We start from the raw sequence: 25,905 nt of genomic DNA, 5'->3' as shown, positions 1-25,905 counted from the left end.
TACCCACATAAAGCCATATGTACAAGGTGGCACATGCAGCTGGAGGTTATTTGCAGGGCCTCAAGGACCTGACATTGCGCGCCTCCCCCCCCCCCCTCTCTCTCTCTCTCGCTCAAATAAATAAATAAATAATAAATTAAACTACTAGAACAATATTCTAGCTTTCTGTTAAAATACATTTGATTTGATTTGTTTTTTTAAGGTAGGCAGGGTCTCACTCTAGGCCAGGCTGACTTGCAATTCATTCTGTAGTCCCAGGCTGTCCTCAAATTAATAACAATTTTCCTTCTTCTAACTCCAAAGTACTGGGATAAAAGGTGTGCCCCACCAGACTTGGCTAATTTGATTTTTTAAAGCAATTATGGATACTTTGCAGAATAAGCAAAAGCATTATAAAAATTGTATGCTACAAAGATGAAAATTCAATTAAAAATGTCAAATAATTCTCACTTCATAGTAAATTTTGTCACATAGTTAAAATACAAATATAGATTATTAGCTTTAGTAAATATTTTAAAGGTTTTAAATTTTTATTTTTGCATGTGGAGTGATGGGCACACTAGGGCCTCATGCCCTACAAATGAACACCAGACACTTGTGCCACCTTTTTTATCCAGCTTACTTAGATGATCTGGGAACTGAAGCGGAGCCAGCAGCCTTTGCAAGTAAGCACCTTTAACAGGTGAGTCATCTTTTCATCACCATTTTTAAAAGTTGTAAAAAGGACTTTTTTATGTCACTTCTATAAAGACAAATGGTGTATTTTAATCATATTCAACTTTTCTATTATCCTTTCTTAACTACTTAACCCTTTTCTACATCTCTAACAGTCTCCTTTCCTTAGTAGGTATTTCAAACACAGGAAAAAGTTTATTCATACCCTCATAACTGTCAATACTTCTTCCTTAGATATGTAGTATTGATAACTCAGACAGAAAAAACAAAAAGGATCAAAAATGAGCCAGACATGGTGGTGCACGCCTTTAATCCCAGCACTCGGGAGGCAAAGGGAGGAGGATTGCCATAAGTTCAAGGCCAACCTGAGACTCCACAGTGAATTCCCAGTCAGCATGAGCTAGAGTGAGACCCTACCTCGAAAAACCAAATAAATAAATAAAGGATCAAAAATAATATATAGGGCTGGAGAGATGGATTAGTAGTGAAGATGCTTGCCTGTGATTCATGTTCAACTCTTCAGGTCCCATGTAAGCCAGACGCACAGTGATGCAAGTGCGCAAGACTATACATGCACTCAATGGGGTGCACACATCTGGAGTTTGATGCAGTAGCTTGAGGCTTTGGGACGCCAATTCTCTCTCTCTTGCTTTCTTGCATTAAAAAAAAAGCCAGTCTGTTTAGCTTGTCTCAAAAAAAAAAAAAAAAATACATAGCCAGGTGTGATACACACCTTTAATCCCAGCAATTGGGGGGCAGAGGTAGGAGGATCACCATGGATCTGAGGCTACCTTGAGACTTCATGGTGAATTCCAGGTCAGCCTAGGCTAGAGCAAAACCCTACCTCAAAAAACAACTACAACAGAAAAAGGTATATAATAGTATAGTGTATAAGTACTTCTGTTTTGAAGGCCCTGGTCAAACCCAACAGTCAATCTAACCTAACATAGCTAAAAAATGCTAAAGAAAAACAACTGTGCTGACTGTCCCCCTTGACAGTCATCACCAACCTCAACTGGACCTTTAATGCTGCCTAGCAATCAGGTATTACTTACTTTTTCTGTCCCATTTCTCTCCCTATTCCAATTTTCTTTCTCCTTTAAGCCTCCATCTTTTCCCACATCCTAGCTCTCAAACTTATACACTACCTCAGAGGTAACTTCTACAAGTTCCCAACTATCTTAATGACAAAACTGCATGAGAATTCACAATCATGCCTCCCTTCTTCTAAGCACAATAAATTGCTCCAATGACAGTGAATTAAGACAGGAGCTTTTCTTCTTGTGTATGGAATGCACTATCAATGGCTATCAACAAACTCATGGAATACTTGGGTAGCTCATCTGAGATTCTTAGCTCCCCTCCAGTTTGGTCAGTTCTTCTTTATCAGACCATTTCTTTAGCATTCAATCATGCTGCTTTTTTCTTTGATTATCATGAAAACCCTTTCTTACCTCTACTTACCCCCGTAACTGCTGCCTCAATGTTTCCCCATCTGTATGGTTCTGTGTTGTTGTCTCACAGTTCTCTCCTCCTCCCTCTTAAACTTACCCTAATCATTTTGTCTGTGTTAGACTTGCTTCCACCTCAAGAGACTTTTGCATGTTTGAGATACAACATGGAGGCAAGAGTGGCTCCAATATATAGAAACTGATATGGTTCTGAGAGGAGGTTTAAGTACAGATTTACATATAGGCTTGTGAAGACTAGCTTTTACTCAGGTGAATGAAAAGCCAAGCTGCTGTCCAGGGAAAAAACATACTAAATGAGACAAGCCATTTAAGGCAACTGCTATAAGTCCAGGTGAGAGACAATGGCTGCTGACCCAGGGGCCTAGCAGGTAAATGGGTGAGATCTATACAGAGACTTGAGGAAACTGGAGCTGGCTGTATGCCATCCAACTCTTGATGAAGGGCATTTGGAGCAGAGGGAAACAGCAAAGCTGAGACTTGTTTCTGCTCAGGGCCTCTGAATGTTTGAAGAACAAAGAACTACATGGCTAGAATGGAGCTATTTAGGATGGGGAGTAGAATGAGTTGGAGAGGAGATCAGAATTTCTGTATGTATTTTGAAGGTTTAACTAATGCCCAATGTGAGTCAAGGGAGGCAAGGAATACTCCCTGGCTTTTAGGATGAGCAGCTAGAGAAATAAAAGTGCTGTTTTACTAATACTGTGGAAACCCACAGGAGAGAAACAAGTTTGGAAGGTACCATTTAGGAATGCAGTTATGGACAGTAACTATGAGATGTCCACAAACTAACATGTTGGTAAGAGGGCTAAAGTTCAGGAGAGAGGGAGAAAGGGAGAGAGAGAGTGGGAGAGAGAGAAAGAGGACCTAGAGTAAACTTAGGGTCATTAACATGTGTGGTATGACACTACATGAAACAATGGCTTAGGAAAACAGATAAAACTATACAGGAGAGCCGGGCGTGGTGGCGCACGCCTTTAATCCCAGCACTTGGGAGGCAGAGGTAGGAGGATCACCATGAGTTCGAGGCCACCCTGAGACTACATAGTGAATTCCAGGTGAGCCTGGGCTAGAGTGAGGCCCTACCTCGAAAAACCAAAAAAAAAAAAAAAAAAAAAGAACTATACAGGAGTACAGTCAGAAAAGAAGAGACCAGCCAGCATAGTGGAGGATGGCTTTAGTATCAGCACTTGGGAGGCAAAGGGAGGAAGATCACTGAGTTTGAGGTCAGCATGAGACTACATAGTGAATTCTAAGCCAACCTAGGCAAGAGTGGGACTCTACATCAAAATAAAAAATTAAATTAAAAAGTAGAGGAAGAGGAAGCCACTTTCATTTATAAACACAAAAATTTTGGAAATAGCAAAGGTAACTGTGAAAAGAGATGGTGGAAGAAAGGACATGAGACTTTAGTGTCCTAAATGCCAAGTGAAGGTATTACTTTGGGAGTGACTGGGATGTCTACAAGGGTAAAGGCTTGGGTTTATCATGGTAAACAGTACTAAGATCACTAGAAATTTTGATTCAGAGTAAGGTTTTGTGGGTGCAGCACCTTACAAACTTCCTAACCCTCTTCCTTGCCTTTTTCTGTTTAGTACTTATTGCTATCACATATTTTCCTTTCCTATTTACTGTCTGCTCTTCCCCAGAGTAGTCAAAGCTCCTTGAGGACAAGAATTTTGCCTATGTGACCATTTATGAATTCAGAAAGCTAAGTATATATATATAACACACTAAGTACTATAACAGGGGTGTGTGTCTGTGGTGTGCAAACATGCGCACACACACCTAACCCCTAATTCAATTTCTTTATATCCCAGTTTTCACCAAGCACCCAAGAAACTGAGTCCTATCTCCCCCAAGATTCAACACACAGAAGAGCTTGTCAATTCCATCATCAAATAGGAACATGAACATGGATTCACATGTTTCTCTACTTTTCTACCCCCATCGTTGCTAGGACTTCTGCTTCCTACTACACTGACCTCCTAAGTCCTGTTCTCATCTTGATATAACCCATTTCCATACAGTAGACTAAAAAAAGGATTTTACAATATTAATAAGATACTCTTGCTGAAATGCGCTATTTCTTATCATGTTTAAAATTAAATCTACCTTCTCGATATGACCTACAAGGTCAACAGCCTACTATGTATATTTATTTTTAGTAAACTTGTACCCCTCCAAAAAATTTAGTAGCCTTTTAACAATACAGTGGAAAAAAAAAGTATTAAAGAAAAAGAATGTTTTTAAATTAATTTCTTACATACATGCTTATGGCAGTAGAAAGTATGGCTAAAAAGCACTCAGAATTAGGTATGAGTACGATTAAGCCTGGACCACGGAGTTACCTACATAAAGGGCTGAAAATAGTTGACTCATATTTCCAGACTTCAGTTTTCTCTTCTTCTAAAAATGAACAAACTAAACAAAAGTATGTCTAATTTCAAATCATAGACACAAAAGCTTGGTGAAGTGAATGTGCCAAGTAAAGACAAGAGAATCAGGAGTTCCAGCCTGGGCTGCATGAGGGCCTAGCTCAGAAAATAGAAAAAAAAAAAAAGTGCAAGACTGAAAATATCTTAGATTTTTCTGGTCCAGGTTCTCCACACAGCAGCAACATAAAGCCATTATCATGCATCTGTGAAACCCAGTGCACCCATGACAATGGGAGGTGTTACTGAGGCCCTGTCTCAAAGAAGGTGGAGCACATATACCTCCAAGTTGTGCTCTGACTTCCACACATGCACTGCAGCATGTGGACCCATGTCTACACATACACACACTAACGTTTTTTAAAAATTTAAAGCTTAACATACTAAAATTAGTTGACTTCTAAGATTCTTTCTAGTTATTTTATGTCAAAATAAGGGTAGAGGACAAAAAATAGTTCATTACTGTTTTTCCCTACTGAAAAAATCTATTTCCCAGGACACAGAATATAGATAAGTTTTCAACCAAAAGGACTATTGCCAAGATCTCAGTAATTATATTACAAAAGTTACTGAATCACCCTAACACTGGGCTTTCTAAATTTTCATTTAGAATCATTTATTTATTTATTTAAAAAATGAAACATAGACATTTTAGAAGTTCTAGAGGGATATAAACCAAAACTTACTACCATATTACCTCTGAGTGGCAGAAGCAATATTTGTTATTACTTTCTTCCTTTTGTTCATCTGTCATTTCTTAAGTTTTCCATGACATCACTTTCATAGTAAGAAAATAATAAATCCTTTTAAATAAACTCAATAGGCAAATAAATTGAAAATGGTCTTTTTCTTCATTCACATTTTTGGAAGTGAAACTAAGTACACCATTGTACTTACACATAAAATGGCTGAATTCCTATGTGTACTAGAAGAATAATAACCAACAAGCAGCTCACAATCCTATATTCTAATTCTGTTTCTCTTCTGAGTTCTAATACCATGAATCTTTGTTTATTTTCTCAAGAGTCCAACATAAACCCCTTTTGCATTTCCATAGTAATTAAAAAATTACCGATAAGACTCCTATAGTCTCTTAACCTTGAATTTCTCTTCTCTTGCTCCTCGCTCACAGATTTCCACTGTAGTTTCATCCTGAAGTATTCATCACTAAAGAAAATAATTTTACACCAAAGTTATTTGAACATTTTATTTTTAACACTGGTATACTATTTACAGAAAATCCCAATTAAACAAGGTATTTATCAGCTAGCAGGGTATAAGTTTATAAACCTAACAGTGAAATGTTTAAGTTAAATGTGAATGAAAGCAAAGGAAAACTAACGTATATCACAAAATTTATGATATGCTTTATTTAATTACTACAATAATTTTAGGATGTTTTTAAGAAAATCTTTCAATTATTGAAAGAATTTCTAAATTCCTATCAATTATTAAATATTCTAGCTAATAAGGCTTCCAAATAATTATAAATATGAATCTATGACATTTTTAATATTTTTATTTATTTATTTGACAGAGAAAGAGGGAGAGAGAATGGGAGCGACAGAGCCTCCAGTCACTGCACATGAATTCCAGATAGGTGCATCTGGCTAACATGGGTTCTGGGGAATCGAACCTGGGTCCTTTGGCTTTGCAGGCAAATGCCTCAGCCACTAAGCCATCCCTCCAGCCCTATAAGACTTTTTTTTTTAAATTGTTTTCCAGCTTCTTCTATTTATTTTTTTTTTTTATTTATTTATTTGAGAATGACAGACACAGAGAGAAAGACAGATAGAGGGAGAGAGAGAGAATGGGCGCTCCAGGGCTTCCAGCCTCTGCAAACGAACTCCAGACGCGTGCGCCCCCTTCTGCATCTGGCTAACGTGGGACCTGGGGAACCGAGCCTCGAACAGGGGTCCTTAGGCTTCACAGGCAAGCGCTTAACCGCTAAGCTATCTCTCCAGCCCCCTATATGACTTTTTAAAGCTGGGAGTTTAAGTTCTATTTTCCTACCAATTTACTGAAGAAACTTTAAACTTTGTTTGCAGAGAGTGGGAAAAGGAAGATGCATGCACGTACATTGGGGGAGGGGGCATGCCACACCAGATGCATGATGCATGTGCCACTTTGTGTCCAGCTTTACATGGGTGCTGGGGAATTAAACCCTTGGCCAGAGAACTTGGAAAATGTGTGCCTTTAATGAATAAGCCATTTCCTCAACCCTCCAGAAGCTTCTGAATGTAAAAATTTTTTTAAAAAGACAAGTTTAAAAAGACTTTGGATATGCACATATGATTGAAAATGGTCTTAAGTCAAAAACTAGACTAATAACTGCAAGAAGTGTATCTGAAAAGTTGGCCGTTTTCTTCTTTGCAAATATAAGAAATACAAAAGAGCTGGGCATGGTAGCGCACACCTTTAATCCCAACACTTAGGAGGCAGAGGTAGGATTACTGTGAGTTCAAGGCTACCCTGAGGCTACATAGGTAATTTCAGGTCAGCCTGAGCTAGAGCAAGATCCTACCTCAAAAAATCAAAAAACAAAACAAAAAATAAAGAAACACTGAGTGTTATCCATATATATAAGCACCACAAAAATAACTTAAAAGTAACATTAACATTTCCTATGACCCAATTTTGTAATTTCATAATTAAATTTTCAACATGAATGAAGATGTCTATTTTTAGTATTTACTTCAATAATTATCTTTTAAGTATGCAAAAGGATTGAACAAAGCTGTCACAAGACCAGAATATTCTACTATCATTTTACACATTCAAAAACATAATACCAAGCTGGGCATGGTGGTGCACGCCTTTAATCCCAGCACTCGGGAGGCAGAGGTAGTAGGATCACCATGAGTTTGAGGCTAGCCTGAGAATACATAGTGAATTCCAGGTCAGCCTGAGTTAGCATGAAACCCTACCTTGAAAAACCAAGGGGGTGAGGGACATAATACCTTCAACTAGATCCTTCTAGAGTTTCTGGTTTTAAATAATTAGTTTTCATAACTTTTAAATTAAGACAACAAAAATTGAATAATTTTCCTATTTCCTAATCTATTCCAAATTCTCATCTAAAAACCCTAATTTATATGGTTAGGTTACTTAAATCTGTTTGATGAAAACACATACAGACTACTTACTTACGTTTTTTGTTTTTGTAACTGAGTTCTTTCTTCTTTAGTACTATCCCAAGGAAAATAGCCCAGAAGAAATTTCCATGCTTGCTTTCTTAATGAATGGCTAAGACCCTGAAAGAAAAAATTCTTATTAATCACATTAGAAAAAGAATGAGCACAGTACTGTAAGTTCACAAAATTTGTATAGGTAAATACTTAATTTTATGCCCCCAAAATAGATCAATTCAGTAAATATACTACTGCCTCTTTTACATCTAGAACCTGAAGATGTGAGTAGTAGCCAGAAAGCTCAAATAATAGAGGTATCAGTAAACTGCATGAGGACAGTGGGGCTGGTGAGTCTAAGTCCAACCTTACTGGACAAAGTGACTATCAAGGGTACAAAACACCTTCACATAACCCACAGAACTTCAAAAAAGAATTATCTTCCCTGAGGAATATGGGCACCCCCATACTCAACAGCCAAGGACAATGACAACTTCTCACTTTATTTCACACAATGGTACCAAACTGACTGTATTTGCTAAATACAAAACTACTTAATTAAAAAAAAAAAGAAAATTTAAGGTATCATTCATCAAAGAATGAAGTTCTTCCTTTCTCTATAAGAAAACCAAAAGCAAAAGTTCTGATTGAGGAGCTAGGCGTGGTAGCGCATGCCTTTAATCCCAGCACTTGGGAGGCAGAGGTAGGAGGATCACCGTGAGTTCGAGGCCACCCTGAGACTACATAATGAATCCAGGTCAACCTAGGCCAGAGTGAGACCCTACCTCAAAAAAACAAGAAAGAAAATTCTGATTGATAGTGGTTTATAATCAATTAGAGTACTTAAATTACCCCTCTAAATATCATCTGCTTCATATTATCGACGTTTAAAATTCTTCCTTCAGAATCAATGTTCTTAGTCCATTCTTCCAGTGACACAGGCTCTTTCCTTTGCACAACAGGTCGTTCTCCCAAATCAATCTAAAATAAGATCAACAGAAGTACTTTGCAAGCAAGTAAGATGAAGTCAAGAGTTTCAGAAACTAGGTGTAATATACTACTTTTCAGATACTAGTTCTAATACTCCTATTATCTTTCCTTATTTTCCAAGATCTACTTTATGAACTATATTAGCTAGCATTACATTGTTCCTCCTATAAAACACACAATTAATTTAGTCTGTACGTCATATATGTGGAGTGGTATGGAGTGGCATGTGTGTCTGCAAATGCATGCACCACTTGCACAGAGGCCAGAGAACTTTCATTGATCATCCACGGGTTTACTGGAGACAGACTCTCTTACTGATTCTGGAGCTTGCTGTTTTCATAAGCCTCATTGATTTTCCAATCTCTTAGCTCGGCACAGGACTGGGGTTACCAACATGCATGGCCATGCCCAGCTGTTTACATGAATGCTGGGGGATCAAACTAGGGTCATCTCAGGCTGTTATGCTTGCCTGAAAAGCACTCTTAACCAGTGAGTCATCTCTCCAGTCCCACGTGTATATTTTTTAAAATATTTTATTTTTATTTTATTTGACAGAGAGAGGAAAGGAAAGAGAAAATGGCAGGCCAGGGCCTCCAGTCACTGCAAACGAACTCCAGATGCAAGTACCCCCTTGCATATTTGGCTAATGTGGGTCCTGGGGAAATCAAACCTGGGTCCCTTGGCTTTGCAGGCAAACACCTTAACTGCTAAGGCATCCCTCCAGCCCCCATGTATGTATTTTTTAATTTTAAACTGTTTTTAACTGCATTTGCAATATTTTGTTGTTGTTACTGTTTTTCAAGGTAGGATCGCTCTAGCCCAGGCTGACCTGGAATTCACCATGTAGTCTCAGGCTGGCCTTGAACTCACAGCAATCCTACCTTAGCTTCCCAAGTGCTGGGAATAACGGTGTGTGCCAAGACACCCACCGGAAATTTTCAGTGAGTATTTTTGAATTTGAGGACTTGGCTAGGTAAATTTATTTGTAGTAGACATCAGATTTCTCTGACACAACTTCATTGCCAGCAATAGCACCTATCAAAACTAAAAATGGTAACACATTGAATATGTGGATACTGTATTCAGTTGTCAATACCTAAATATTTCTTTAGCTAGGAAACATGGTAAATATTAAAGCTGAATATATAGTAAAATCAACAGATCCATAGAAGAAAACCATGACAATATTTTTCTAAGAGGCCATCTGCCTCTTAATTCTTTAATATTATTTCAATTATTTCAAAAAAACACTTCACATACCACTACCCATGCATTCTCAACTTTTTTCCTTGTGTTATGAATATGTGGTATTCATCTGTGCATATGTATGTGCATGCACTTGGACGCATATGGAGGCCAAAGTCAACATCATATATCTTCAGTCCTTTCTACCTAATTTTTCCCCCCTTGAAACAATGTCTCCCACTGAGTCTAAAGCTCAATGATTCAGCTAAACTAACTTGCCAGCCTGCTTTATCCTGGAGCCATCTCACCAGCTCCAGTCAGAATTTTTTTTAATAAACCTGATTTTTTTTTCTGTACATCTTAGAACAATGAATATATGAAGATAAGGACAAATGTACAATGAAGCTATTAGTAGTTATTTGAATTTTGCTTACAAGGCTACCTGCATTCCATATATGTGGTAAGGGACAGGATAAAATTTAAAAGTCTGATCAGTTCTATCAGTGCCCAGTAAACTTTAGTCAACTGACTTGAGTGAGTTACTACTTATTAGCTTAAAATAGTTCTTAAGGCCAGGCATGGTGGTACATGCATTTAATCTCAGCACTCAGGAGGCTGAGGTAGGAAGATCGTTAGTAAGTTGGAAGACAGTCTGAGACTACATAGTGAATTCTCAGCCTCGACTACAGCGAGACCTTTACCATGGGGGAGTAAAAAATGTCCTTGGACCAGGGAGATGACACTGTGTGGTAAAGCATTTGCCATTCAAGCATGAAACCCTAGAGTTCAGAACCCTAGAACCCCATGAAGTTGGATACAATAGCAGTGTAAACATCTGTAACTTCAGCACTCCTGTGGTGAAATGGAAGGCAGAGACAAGAGAATCCCTGTATACTCCTGGGCCAACAAGCCTGGCTCACGTGGTGTGAACAACCAACATGGATGATAAGAACTGATACTTAAGGCACATGTGCCACAACACATGCAAGCCCACTCTCACACAAAGAAACACATAACACACACAGTTTAAAAAAATAGTTTTTAAAAGCTGCAAACCATACTTCATTGAACATTTATAAAATTAAAGGAGTATAATGCTGACACAGTTTCCTCCTGTTACTGACTCTTAGGGACATAAGTTTTAACAATAAAATAAGAATTCTCAAACTCCTTTTTTCCCATGTTATATTATTAAAGAGAAACAGTATATATAATTATCCCATTAATCATATTCTAAAATTCACTTTTAATCCACACTAAAATTTGTAATTCTCAGGATTGATTCAATAACCATTCTATTCTGCAATTTCTACAATTTTTATTCTGCTAACAGATGTTGGTAATTTAGAAAATACCATCTAAAGATAAAATAATTAAGTACCATAACTTTGATATTCATAATTTTTACCCAATATATTTATATTTTATTGTTTGTAATTTAGTAGTTTCATATTCAATATCCAGACTTTTAGTCATTATAGTTTTTTTGATATTCATAATTTTATAAGAATTTTTATATATTTATTTGCAAGCAGAGAGAGACAGATGGAGAGAATAGGCATGAGAGGGCCTGCAGTCACTGTAAACAAACTCCAGAGGCATGCTCCACTTTGTGCATCTGGTTTTATGTGGGTACTGGGGAACTGAACTCAGGTAATTAGGCTTTGCTGGCAAGCACCTAAAGCACTAAGCTATTTCTCCAGCCCAATATTTTTAAACTATGAGCAAGCCTAGAATTGAAGCAAATTCAAAATCTTTACTGAACGTACATAAAGATTTGCAATAATTCAGGGCCAAAATGCATCTTACATAGAAAATATTGCTATTTAGAAAAAGCTGGAGTTCCTGGTAAGATGGCGGCATAGTAGCCATGCCAAAGTAGCCTAAGGAGGGAAATTAGCAAAACAACAACAAAATACACTATTCTAACAAAAGTAAAGGCAAATAAGGAATTATCAATCACAGCAGAAAAGCAACAGAGACTCAGATCATCTAGAAAGGAGGAAACCAGGCAGAATCCTGCTGAAACCCAGGCAGCCGATACACGCACCCCACATCCAGCGCAGAGCTGCAGAAGCAGAAATCAGGTGAAGGAATTTTCCACTCACATTAGCATCTTCCCAAAGTCAGGAAACCTGAAAGGGAAGACATCAGGGACCAGATGAGCAGCTGCTAAAGAAGAAGACAAACGGGACCAGCTGAGCAGCTCCAGTACAACACCAGGCATCCTGCATCTCATATCCCAACCACCAATGCCACAAGAACCACCAGAGAACTCATTGCACAGCATCCAGCACAGCTGATCAGAACACCAGATCCAGCAACCCAAGCAGCCTAACAGTACACAGCATAAGAGAGGGATGGAGGTAGGCACTCAGCATTGGTAAGATTGGAAGCCATCCAAAATGGTAACAGGGCCTACTTACACAAAGTCAGGTACACAGGCCTGCACTAGAAGTGCTAATCACTCTTTCCATGTCAGAAAAGGTTACATGTTCTTGGTGTTGACTATTGTTGCTTTTTTTTTTTATTTTTTTGTTCATTTTTATTCATTTATTTGAGAGTGACACAGAAAGAGAGAGAAAGAGAGGCGGGGGGGGATAGGTGCACCAGGGCCTGCCTCCAACCACTGCAAACGAACTCCAGACGCATGCACCCACTTGTGCATCTGGCTAACGTGGGACCTGGGGAATCGAGCCTTGAACAGGGGTCCTTAGGCTTCACAGGCAAGTGCTTAACTGCTAAGCCACCTCTCCAGCCCTACTGCTGCTTTTGATTTTTCCTAATTTACAGGACCTTTGTCTTTTTTTCTTCTGTCATTGCTGTGGATAGGGTCTCACTTGGTCCAAGGCTCACCTGGAACCCATTTCAGACCAGAAATCTCAACCTCTCAGTTATCACGATTAAAGGTATGGGGCAACACACACCTTTAGGGATTTGGGCTTTATTAGATTATCTGTTTGTTTTAATCCCCACTCTTGCATAAATACTCTGTGCTGGTTTTGACTGAATGTGTATATTCTCAGTTGAATTTTAGAATTTGCCAGTAAATTGCTCAATCCAGAAACACAAAAAATCAAGACAATACAAGTCCATCAAAAATTATAAATTCTGGGCTGGAGAGATGGCTTAGCGGTTAAGCGCTTGCCTATGAAGCCTAAGGACCCCAGTGTAAGGCTCAATTCTCCAGAACTCACATAAGCCAGATGCACAAGGTGGCACATGCATCTGGAATTTGTTTGCAGTGGCTGTAGGTCCTGGTGTGCCCATTCTCCCTCCCTCCCTCCCTCCCTCTCTCCCTCTTTCTCTCTGTGTCTGTGTATTGCTCTCAAATAAATAAATAAAATTTTAAAAATTATAAATTCATTAGAAATGACCACCTTTAAGACTGTTTTAGATGAAATGCCCGACAAATTTTTTTTTAAACAATGATTATATCTCTGCTCAAAGAAATCAAAAGAATAAGAGAATAAACTCCTGAAGAATCCCAAGATAACACAGAAAACCAACTTAATGAAAGAAGGAGGTCAATACAAAACTTGAGTAAGGAAATAGAGTACGTCAAATAGAAAAATCTGTAGAAAGTCTCACCAGTAGAATGGATACAGGAGAAGACAGAATATCTAAACTAGAAGACCAGATAGCAGATGTAATATAGTCCAACAAAAGAGAAAGACAAACTAGTAGGAAGGTAGGAAGGGGAATTTCAAGATATTTGGGACACTATGAGGAGATCAAACATAAGAATTCAGAGCACAGTAGAAGAATTTCACTCTAAAGGCATAAGTATTTTCAACAAAATCATAGAAGAAAATTTCCCCCCAATAGGGAAAGTGATGCCAATACAGACACAGGAAACCTTGAGAACACCAATCAGGAAAGAACCTCTCAATATCATATTATAATTAGACTACAAAACAAAAAAAAAAAAAAATCAAAGAAAATATATTGAAGCAACTAGAGAGAAAAATCAAGTCACATGCAAAGGCAAGCCCATCAGGATAACAGCAGATTACTCAAAATAAACTTTAAAACCCAGAAGGGCATAGAATAAGGTGTTCCAAGTTCTGAAAGATAACAACTGTCAACCAAGAATACTTTACCCAGCAAAGCTATCCATCCAAATATATGGAAAAATAAGGACATTGCACAACAAAAACAGGCTAAAGGAATATATAAAACCTAAACCAGCTCTACAGGAAATACTTGAAAGTATTCTCCATGCTAAAAAGAAAGAAAAGCACACACTTAAGGAAACAGGAAAAAATAAACCATACTCAAATAACAGTTAATACAAGAGTGAGGAAAAACACCAGAAGAACTACAAAACAAGAAGAATGGCAAGAATAAATATACGCCTTTCAATAATAACTCTTAATATCAATGCCCTCAATGCCCCAACCAAAAGACAAAGGTTTGCAGACTGAGTTAGAAAGCAAGATCCCCCTGTATCTCTTTGTTTCTAAATATCTTTGTGCATATTTCTTGCCTCAGTTCCACTTAGGTGACTATATAACCAACCTTGTGATTTCTTGTAATAGCCGCCCACCCTTGTTGAACAGTATGCAATTTTGTGGTTTAACTCCTAATCCTGTTTTTATTATAAACATCATGTGATTATTTCCAATAAAAGGTGATACTCCAAAGAGATCAGGGCTGCATCTTGAGATCCCAAAGTCTGAGATGCAGACCTGATGCACCAGCTTCTTTTTTCTTTTTTACCCAATAAAACTTTGCCTCACAAAAAAAAAAAAAAGAGCAAGATCCTTGGGCTGGAGAGATTGCTCAGTGGTTAGGGCACTTGCCTACAAAGGCTAAGGACCCATATTCAACTCTCCAGATCCCATGTAAGCCAGACACACAAAGGTGAGGTAAGCGCAAGGTTGCACATGTCTACTAAGTATAGGAAACAAGTTCCTGAATATAACTTTAGTTGCTCAGGAAATAAAACCATTAATCAAGCACTAGACTCATGAAATTACAAAGCTTTTGTACAACAAAAGACACTGTGCAAAGAGGCAACCTACAGAATGGGAGACAATCTTTGCCAACTATTCATCTGACAGAGGATTAATATCTAGGATATGCAAAGAACTCAGAAAACTAAATAATGCCAGGCATGGTGGCACATGCCTTTAATCCCAGCACTCAGGAGGCAGAGGTAGGAGGATTTCCATGAGTTCGAGGCTACCCTGAGACTCCATATTAAATTCCAGGTCAGCCTGGGCTAGAGTGAGACGCTACCTCGAAAAAAAAAAACACTAAATAATAAGAAATCAAACAACCCAATTAAAAAAATGGGCTATTGAACAAAATAAAGCTCTCTAGAGAAGAAATACAGATGGCATATAAACATCTAAAAATATATTCTGCATCATTAGCCATCAGGGAAATGCAAATTAAAGCTACTTTGAGGTTCTACCTCACTCCTGTCAGAATGGCTATCATCAAGAAAATAAATGACAATAAATGCAGTGGGAATGTTGGGATTATAATCTGAAACAGCCATTGTGGAAATCAGTGTGGAGGTTCCTGAGACAGCTAAAAGTAGAATTTCCATATGACTCAGCTATACAACTCCTAAGCATATATCCTAAGGACTTATCTCACTACCTTAGAGACACTTGTTCAACCATGTTTATTGTTGCTTCATTCACAATAGCTAGGAAATGGAACCAGCCTAGATGTCCCTCAAGTGATAAATGAAAAATGAAGATGTGGCACATTTATACAATGGAGTTCTTTCTATTCAGCAGTAAAGAAAAAATGAAATTATGAAATTTGCAGGGAAATGGACCTAGAAAGGATTACACTTAGTGAGGTAAGCCAAGTGCCACATGTTTTCTCTCTTATGTGGATCCCAGCTACAAACGTTTAGACTTGTATGTGAGTGGGAGTAAAACTCGGTAGCAGAGACCAGTAAGCTAGAAAGGGACTATAAGGGAGGGAAGAGAGGGGAGAATTAAACAGATGGTATTGTATATATGTAAGTACAAGAACACATTACGGGGGGTAGAAAGGCCTAAGTGAGGTCAGGAGAAGAGATTGAGTAAAGGAAGGGTGGAGGGAGGGTTAATCAAAATCTAAGAGGATATGAATAAGTCATATGGAAGCCTACTTCTTTGGACAATGGTGTACCCAGATGCCATTCATTGTAATTAGAAAATATTCAGTGTCAGGAATGGGATACCTTCCAGTGAGTTGTTGCCCAAGGAGGTCCCTGATCTGATGCCCCCCAAAATTACAGGCCATTGCCAAGGCTCTTGGTTTCCTAACAGGAATAGATGGTAAGACCCTATTGCTCAAGACTCCACATGCTTGGGCTGCAAGGTCACTGAGAATTCTTACTGGAGCTGAGCTGAAAACCTCCTCTTTGTAGACCAGCTTACAAAAAGCTGGGAAAAAAAAAAAAAAACTATACTGCATGCAGCTCCATGGGGGAGAAAGAAGTCATCAGTGAATAAATAGTAGACACTGCAAGCCTCAAGTTTGGCCAGGCAGGCCAAATGAGCCAATGGGTAGAACAGTGATATGTTTGTTATGGGGGAAACCAACCACTCTCTAATTGGACTGGAGTCCCACTCCACAAGAGGAATACATGCCTAATACTGAAAACCTATGATAGGGAAAGTCATGAGCCCTAGGAGTATAACGCCTGCTGGCATCTGGCTAAATACATATATTATGCTCACTACACTGCCTGGTAAGCACTTTTCTTAACATTCATACCCATGTATTAAAGCTACTCTCACTTGTGGTTAGAGAAGCTTCTCTTTTCAGATGGCAGTGACCTCTGTGTTGACTCAAAGGGCACCATAGTGCTGAGAAGTGACAGGAGTGCTCAGCACTGAAACATCTCTAACATGAACCTTCCAAGGCTCAGGGTCCAAGGCAGAAGAGGTGGAAGAAAGAATGTAAGAGCCAAAGGGAGGGTAGGACTGCTTACAATGCACTCTTCCAGACATAAAATGGCCTGAATATTCATGACCTCACAGTGCCTAACACTACCTACACAAGACCATCATAATAGGAGAAAAAGATGATGACATCAAAATAAAAGAAGACTAATTGAGGGGGAGGGGATATGACGGAGAGTGGAGCTGTTAAAGGCAAAGTGAGGGGAGAGGGAATTATGATTTATTGTCTATATTATGGAAGTTGTCAAAAAAAAAAAAAAAAAGGCCAGGCCTGGTGGTTAAGGTGCTTGCCTACAAAGTCAAAGGACTAGGTTCAACTCTCCAGTATCCATGTAAAGCCAGATGCACAAGATCACTCATGTATCTAGAGTTTAGTTTGCAATGGCTAGAGGCCACATGGAGCCATTCTCTTCTCTTCTCTCTCTCTCTCCCTCCCTCCCTCTCTCTCTTTCTCTCTTGAATGAATAAATAAATAAATAAAATAGTTTTTTAAAAAAGAATAAAAGTCCAAAGAAGTGTTTTGATTAAACACCTCTGCTGCCTACACAGAAAGCATACAGATTTGGGGCAAAGCTAAGAAACAATAGAAAAAGTTATCCCAGGGTACTCAATTACAACTTGGTCATTATCCCCCCCACACACACACATAGAAAAGAAAGACAAAACATTACTGAAGACAGTGTAAGAGAGAGAACAAATCATGGAATGCTGGGGGGATTAGTATTTATTGTCAGATATTATTTTAGTCAGCAAACTACTGTTAAGAATGGTTTATGGAAAAATAAGAATCACCAGAACCGAGTCTATTTTTATAGTATTTGGTACACACATTCTCTTATTATAATGTTAAGAATGATATTTATATGAATCCCCACTCACTCGTGTGATGACTTCAAATCCAGGTTCTTCCTGCTGATTTATCTTTAGGCCTGGGATAGCATCACTAAGAAAATCGGCCATTTCAGAAGGCGGTCGTTGATGCGTAGAGGGATCACTGCCTCGCAAACTATCAAAAATGTAGTTTGTAACTTTGGAAAATCCTACCATAGTTGCTGTATAAGGGTCCTTTTTAATTTTCTATATAGTAGAAAAAAATATTAGCGTTACTAACTCAAATAGAATAAAACTGCCATGAGGTGCAAAAAGCAAAGCTTCTTAAAAGGAAAGAAATCAGAACTAAAACAGAATATTCTAAGATTATCTTAATTTTTTTCTAGGAAGAAAAATTTAAATAAGACAATCTTCATTTGGTTAAAATAGCATAACAAACGGCAGCTAAAACTACTGATTAAACTTCAAGTGAACAGATGATTTGCAGCTTCTTTCAATCTGCATTTATCAGAAATGTACACAGTGCTTACTTTCCAGTGGTGAATGGCCCACAACAGCTTTCTTCTGTCTAGCAGTCCTGCCTTCACAAAAAACAATGCATATGTACATCTTCTACAGTGTGCATTACCACACTAACACAACAGACAAGCATTTAAGTGAAAAGTTCATAATGTTTATGTAAGAGCTGACATTTTAATCTAATTATACTAACAGTAAAACTCATGCCAACAACAGTAATTTGTTCTCAGGCAATGCGGTCCTAGAAAAGAGCAAAAGGCTTTTGTCTACTATTAACTCCTAGAATTCTGACATCTAAAGCCCAAAGCAACTGCTCATTAAGTCATCAGAAAGTTACTTAGTAAATAATTATCCTCAAAAGAGTAACTGTCTCCTCGCTTTTTTAAAGTGTTTAGCTCTCCTGGCTTCATTCTAGAAGCTTTCACCTTATATTGTTAACCTTTACATCTTCAAGGGGGGGGGGGGTGGTGTTCAGAAATACAGTAAGCACAGGAGCATTTTTTTTAAGTAACTAAATGAAAACAACCATTTCATGACTTACTCAATCTCAGTGAAATCCTGCACATGTTCAGTGCATATGTTTAGGAAAAGACATGAACACTTAGGGCAATTAGACACATAATAACCCCAAAACAACCTAATTAAATGGAAAATAAAAGTTCAGGGTGGATTAGTTTTTCCTAAACTAAAATAAACTTGGTAGCCAAAGTGGCTTGCCCTATAACCCTTCACCTAAACAAAAAGCACAGTAAATAGTTACTGCATCCTACTTCAGTATTATGATAAAGAGCTGGCTTAACAATAATTAAGGATTAAAGAAGCATATGGATAATACTAGTGTTTCTTATAAGTGTGCCTGAGTGTGTGTACATGTAGATGTATGTGTATGGAGACCAAAAGATAAATGTCAACCTTTTGGAACAAACCAATGAAGCTAAAGCTAGACAATCTGGCCAATAAGTCCCAAGAATCTAGTTCTGCCTCCCTAGTGTTGACGCTATAAACACATGCCACCATTTCTAGCTTTTTTTACATAGGTTCTAAGAACAAACTCAGGTCTTCATGCTTGCAAGACAACTTTATGAAATGAGCAATCTCCTAGACCTTCATATTAGTATATATAAAATTAGAGAATAGAGTGTCATAGAGATTATAAAACCTGCCTCATTATGAATCCTAAGAAAGCAAGAGACATAGTATATGTAAATAATACAATCATATGAACATAAGTCAGGACAAATTTAAGAAACATACTTGTATTAAGCCATATGCTGGTTCATCAAGAAGATTTTCAAAAGACTGTGAAAGGCTCTTATTCTGAAAATTGACAAGAAGTGTTCTTTTATCTTGTGGTGATCTGTAATGAAAAAAGGAATTTGTAGAATATGGCACAAGGAATCAATATTTAACACTACATAATTATTTTTCCTAACAACAATTTAAAAAAATCTTAATTTCCAGTTCTACAAAGTTCCCATAACATACTAACAAATATTGAATAGCTTAAGTGAGCTCCATAACTATGTGAAACATAAAATATTAAACTTACTCATTTTAAAATGTAACAAATATAAAATGTATATTAAAATAACCTAAATTCATTTTTATAATTACAACAGAAAAAAAAATATATATATATATGAAAACTAAACAATTATAGGTTTGTAGTGAGTGTGTGTGCATGTGTGTACACAAAATAAGGAAACATCTTTTGAATTAGTTTCCAAATTCTTTCCATGGCTTGTTATCATTAAGATATAAAATGTTGGGCTGAGCCGGGCATGGTGGCACATGCCTTTAATCCCAGCACTCGGGAGGCAGAGATAGGAGGATTGCCATGAGTTCAAGGCCACCCTGAGATGACAGAGTTAATTCCAGGTCAGCCTGGGCCAGAGTGAGACCCTACCTCGAAAAACAAAAAAAAAAAAAAAAAAAAATGTTGGGCTGGAGAGATGGCTTAGCAGTTAAGCGCTTGCCTGAGAAGCCTAAGGACCCGGGTTCGAGGCTCGATTTCCCAGATCCCACGTTAGCCAGATGCACAAGGGGGGCACTCACATCTGGAGTTCATTTGCAGTGGCTGGAGGCCCTGGCATGCCCATTCTCTCTCTTTCTCTGCCTCTTTCTCTGTCTGTCCTCAAATAAATAAAAATAAACAAAAAAAATTTTTAAAGATATAAAATGTTGACTAGAGAGATGGCTTAGAGGTTAAGGCGCTTGCCTGCAAAGCCTGAGGACTCAGGTTCGATTCCCCAGAACCCAAATAAGGCAGATGCACTTGTGGGTGCATGCATCTGGAGTCATTTGCAGTGGCTTGAGGCCCTGGTATGTCCATTCTCTCCCTCTCTCATAAATAAATAAAATAAAATATTTTAAGAAGAAAATAGTATTTTTTTTAAAGATACAAAAGTTAGCAGGAGTGGTGGCACAGACCTTTAATTCCAGCACTTGGGAGGTAGAGGCAGGAGGATCAATGTGAGTTTGAGGCCAGCCTGGGACTACAGAGGGAGTACTAGGTCAGTATGGGCTAGACTGAGACCTTCCTTTGGGGAAAAAAGAAATACAAAATATTAAAAATATAAAATATAAGTATTTGGTAAAGATCATTAATGATACTAACCATAATTATAAACAAATATATGTGAAAATATTTGACAAGCTCATTATGTGCACTTCAGGTAACAAGTATCTGGGGTTTTTTGTTTTGTTTTTCAAGGTAGGGTCTCACTGTAGCTCAGGCTGACCTGGAATTCACTATGTAGTCTCAGGGTGGCCTCGAACTCATGGTGCTCCTCCTCCCTCTGCCTCTCGAGTGCTGGGATTAAGGCATGCACCACCACGCCCAGCATTTTTTTTTCTTTCTGATTTTTATTAGAACTCTAGAAATGGGTCTGTCTCCAGACTTCCAAAAACTAGAAAATAATTTACATGCTTTCCAAATAGACAACTAATTTCACATAATGAGAGACAAATTATTGAATCTTTTTTCTATCCAGTAAGTTTTAGAACTCAGTAAGTCAGCTTTAATAAATCTCTATCTTTTCTGTGTTTAAAATAAAAACTACAGGTGTTGTTTTGTTGCTATATGCCTCTGGTTTATTATAAATGCTTAAGATAATTTAGTAACATTTATCTCTTCTCAATTCTAACATAACAAGATACAACAGTAATACTAAAGGGATATGAAATCCAAAACAGGAATATGGGAATCAGTATGGAGGTCCCTTAAAAAAAAATAAAACAAGGGCTGGAGAGAAGGCTTAGCGGTTAAGGCGCTTGCCTGCGAAGCCTAAGAACTCACGTTCAAATTTCTAGGTCCCATGCAGCCAGATGTCAGCACACAATGTCCCACATATGCCACAAGAGGGCACACAAATCTGGAGTTCATTTGCAGCAGGCAAGGACCTGGCACACCCATTTTCTCTCTCCCTCTCTCTCAAAAATAAAAATAATTTTAAAAAATTTTTACTTAAAATAAAAAACTAAAGTAGACCTACCGTATGACCTAGGTAAGCCATTCCCTGGGAATTAATACAAATAACTGCAAGACAACATACAGAGACACTTATACACAAAAGCTTATTGCAGAACTATTCACAACAGCATAGTAGCAGAACCAACCCAGGTGTTCAGCAACAAAAGAATGGATCGGTAAACTACAGACACAATGGAATTTTTCCAAAATGAAATTTATTAAGAATGTAATGCATGTAGAAAGTGCATGCAACTGGAGGTAATCATATTAAGTAAATTAAGCCAGCCTCAGAAAGAGAAATGCTTTCTCTCATTTCTAGATTGCATACATAAAATCGTATATGTATGTATGTGTGTGTATGTATGTGTATGTGTGTATATATATATATATATTTATTTATATTTATATATATACATATATATATATATATATATATATATATATATATATATATGAATGACGTGAAAGTAGAAATGAAATTCTAGAAGAACAGAGAGGAAAAAGGACAGGGGAAGGGAGTATGGTGGGACTATGATTAAAAGTGATACTTAAACCGGGCGTGGTGACACACACCTTTAATCCCAGCACTTGGAGGCAGAGGTAGGAGGACTGCCATGAGTTCAAGGCCACCCTGAGACTCCATAGTGAATTCCAGGTCAGCCTGGGCTAGAGTGAGACCCTACCTCGGGGAAAAAAAAAAAAAAAAAGAGCGAGAGAGAGAGAGATACTTATACAAAAGTGTCCCTCAGTAAAATGGTACCATGTTCAATGAGTGTACACAATGAGAATTTATTTCAAAAAAGAATCTGAGGGCTGAAGAGATGGCTCAGCAGTTAAGGCATTTGCCTGCAAAGCCTGAGGATCTGAGTTTGATTCCCCAGTACTCATGTAAAGCCAGATGCATAAGGTGGCACATGCATCTGGAGTTTGTTTGCAGTGGCTAGAGGTCCTGGTGTGCACACATGCTGTCTCTCCCTCCCTCCCTCCTTTCTTCTCCTTGTTTCTCTTGTGCTTTCATAAATAAATAAGTAAATAATAAAGAATCTGATATAGCTAGCTGATACAATTTTGTAGAGTTTGGATTGGCAACTATTTAGAAGATCTTTCTTCTACTATTTGTACTCATTATGTAATACGTGGGCTAGAAGGCATAATATAATTGGACTTAATCTGTGATAGGAAAAGGAGTAAGGAGCACTCATTTTCAACTTAGCCTATTAGAGGCAAAACATTTTGACATACCATTGTCACACATTTCAGATTATTTATAGACAAAGGGTTAACTGTCCCCAATCATCACATGACAATATACAAAACAGAAGTGGCATAAATTTTACAAGTATGTCCAATGAGAATAAAATGCAGGAATATTAGGCTACTTTGCTAGTTTTTCTCTGACCAAATCACTGAAAGTTGCATGTGCTCACATCTCATTCCACTATATCATCCCTTTAGATAACTTTGATCTTTCCTATAGTTTCAATTACCACTGCACACAAAAAGGTGCCTGTTAGCCTCTTATGTTCTTACAGTACCATATCTCTCTTATTCACATCATTTATTACAGCTAAAAATTTACATGTATTTAACTGATGTTGGTCTTTACACAAATATTACAAAGCCCATGAAGGCAGTGGCCTTATCTTTTTTGATCACTGTTCTCTTTCCTACAAGATGTAGCAATACATCTAAGATATAGTAAGTAAGCCCTGAAAAGGTGTGATGGTGCATGCCTTTAATTCCAGCACTCAGGAGGCTGAAGAAGGAGGATCACTATAAGTTCAAGGCCAGCCTGTGACTACATAGTGAATTCCAGGTCAGCCTGGGCTAGAGCAAGACCCTACCTCAAAAAAAAAAAAAAAAAAAAAAAAAAAAAAAAAAAAGCAAGCTGGGTGTGGTGGCACACGCCTTTAATCGCAGCACTCAGGAGGCAAAGGTAGGAGAATCGCTGTGAGTTTGAGGCCACCCTGAGACTACACAGTGAATTCCAGGTCAGAGTGAGACCCTACCTCGAGGAAAAAAAAAAAAAGAAGAAAGAAAGAAAAGAAAAAACAACAAAAAAAAAAAGGGTGGGGACCCTGGGTGGAAAGATGGCTTAGCAGTTAAGGCACTTGCCTGCAAAGCCTAAAGACCCACGTTTGACTCTCCAGGTCTTACATAAACCAGATTCAAGGTAATGAACCTGTGCAAGGTCACACGTGTGCACTAGGTGGCTCATGCATCTAGAATTCAATTACAGTGGCCAGAGACCCTGGTGCACCAATTCATTCTCTCTCTCTCTTGCATAAAAAAGGCCAGTCTGTTGGGCTTGTCTCAAAAAAAAAAAAAAAAAAGAGAAAGAGAAAGAATGTATTCATTCAACTCTGTGTACATATCTATCATGTAATAGGCTCTATAACTAGGAACAGGGGGGAGGTGAAAACAAGATGCCATCCCTGTATTTATAAAGATTACTTTCTCCAGTAGAACCTAAAAGAAGTAAATGGACAGCATTATTTTATCTTCACAAGTACCATGAAGGAAGAAGCATAGGAGGAAATGTGACAGGAAGGTGAAGGCAGAAATCTGCATCAGATAGGAAAGGGGGTATCCAAGAAAGCCTTTCTGAGGAAATGGGACTAAATTGAGAGCTCAGAGATCAGTAGAGGAGCCAAGCAAACAAAACAATGTATGTAAATGACCAAATGACAGTAAGAGTTTAGGAGATTTAAAGAACTCAAAACTATGTGACTAGAACAAAGGACAAAATGGCATGTGATGATGTTTAAGATATAAACACCTTTAATCCCAGCACTTGGGAGGCAGAGGTAGGAGGATCACCATGAGTTCAAGACCACCCTGAGACTACATAGATTCCAGGTCAGCCTGGGCTAGCATGAGACCTTACCTTGAAACCCCTCTCCCAAAAAAAGGTAAGACATAAACAGAGTTCCTGTAAATGGGAGTAAGTATCAGCAACCCCAGTACTTGGGAGGTAGAGGCAGGAGCATCATAAGTTCAAGGCTAGCTTCTGCTATATATCAAATTCAAGACCAGCCTGTGCACCTAAGACCCTGTCTCAAAAGAAAACAACAATATACAAACAGAGCTTAGCAGGGCAGGTATCAACTTCACTGAACATAGCAGGAGGTTCAAATGTTATCTGATACTCCACTGAGGCTCTTTTTCAAATTAGGTACTCACATCCTTGGTTTGGTTTGGTTTGTTTTTCTAAGACCAGTTTGATTGTTCTTATACTGATTCTTTCTTCAGTTCAAATGTTTGTCTACCACATTTAAAATACAATCTTAAAACTAAGCCTATTCACCAAGCCAGGCCAATTGCATATTCCTGTAATACCAGCACTAAAGAAGCTGAAGCAAAAGGGTTTCAAGTTCAATGTGAGCCCCAGGATACATGGCAAGACACTGTCTCAAAAAGCAAAAACAATAAAATCCAAACAGCAGGCTGGAGAGGTGGCTCACCAGTTAAGGCACTTGCCTGTAAAGCTTAACCCATGCTTTGATTCCCCAGTACCCACATAAAGCCAGAGGCACAGTGGTACATGTATCTGGAGTTCATTTGTGGTTGCTGGGAACCCTGGTGTGCCCTGTCTCTTGTCCTCTCGTCTATTTTCTCCTCTCTACTTAGAATAAGGACCCAAAATTGGGGTTCATAAATTTGGGAGGCCCCTCCTGAGTCCTAAAATCCTGCATCAATCTCGGATTCAAATTACCCAAATGGCAAAATTTTATTCAGTCACTGACTCAAAGTCAATAAACCAGAAAAAAATAAAGCTACTCATACTCTCATAAATTCACATGCTACTAATCCCTGATGACAAGAACAGTTTGCCTTGGGATAAAAACAATCCAGTCTTAATAAGTAGGAAATAATTTTGATACTTACTCGCACAATACCACATATTTTTCAAGAGATTCTATCAGTAGTTTGCTATCTCCATGATGAAAGTGCAGAGCAGGGAGAACGACGTCATCCTTTAGACAGAATACCAAGTATGACCAGCCCATACCCTCTTTGTTTTGCTTGATTGATTTCAGGTCTGTCAAACTGAAGAGGAATGACCATTTGCTTTTCCCATTTCTATGACTTGGAGCATCTTAAAAACAAGAAAACGGGGCAAGATATTTTTGTTCACCTTTTTTAAAGGTATTGACAATGCTATTCATGTCGGCCTCAAAGAACTTTTATCTACATATAAAATCTTATTTCAAAGAGAAACAGAGAAAGGCAGATAGAGAGAATGGGCACACCAGGACCCATTCTGCAAACAAATTCCAGATG

At 38.1% G+C, this 25,905-nt stretch overlaps 1 protein-coding gene across 2 annotated transcripts in view; it reads right to left on the bottom strand.

Annotated features, from left to right (window-relative positions):
- Nucleotides 1–25,905, bottom strand: part of Tbc1d15 (TBC1 domain family member 15) — an 87,476-nt gene that overhangs the window by 22,701 nt on the left and 38,870 nt on the right. Inside the window, exons 5-11 of one of the 2 annotated variants that reach the window (XM_004650108.3) lie at nucleotides 25,510–25,720; nucleotides 19,404–19,506; nucleotides 18,161–18,211; nucleotides 17,679–17,876; nucleotides 8,560–8,688; nucleotides 7,730–7,833; nucleotides 5,652–5,746 (exon numbers count right to left, since the gene is read on the bottom strand). In XM_004650108.3, the coding sequence (XP_004650165.1) occupies nucleotides 5,652–5,746; nucleotides 7,730–7,833; nucleotides 8,560–8,688; nucleotides 17,679–17,876; nucleotides 18,161–18,211; nucleotides 19,404–19,506; nucleotides 25,510–25,720 (891 nt within the window). The remainder of the gene's footprint in view (nucleotides 1–5,651; nucleotides 5,747–7,729; nucleotides 7,834–8,559; nucleotides 8,689–17,678; nucleotides 17,877–18,160; nucleotides 18,212–19,403; nucleotides 19,507–25,509; nucleotides 25,721–25,905) is intronic. The other variant, XM_004650109.3, reaches the window with a different exon arrangement.

This window comes from Jaculus jaculus, chromosome 6, assembly GCF_020740685.1.
Source record: "Jaculus jaculus isolate mJacJac1 chromosome 6, mJacJac1.mat.Y.cur, whole genome shotgun sequence".
In the NCBI taxonomy this organism is placed as follows: Eukaryota; Metazoa; Chordata; class Mammalia; order Rodentia; family Dipodidae; genus Jaculus; species Jaculus jaculus.
This window is presented reverse-complemented; position numbering and strand designations above follow the sequence as displayed.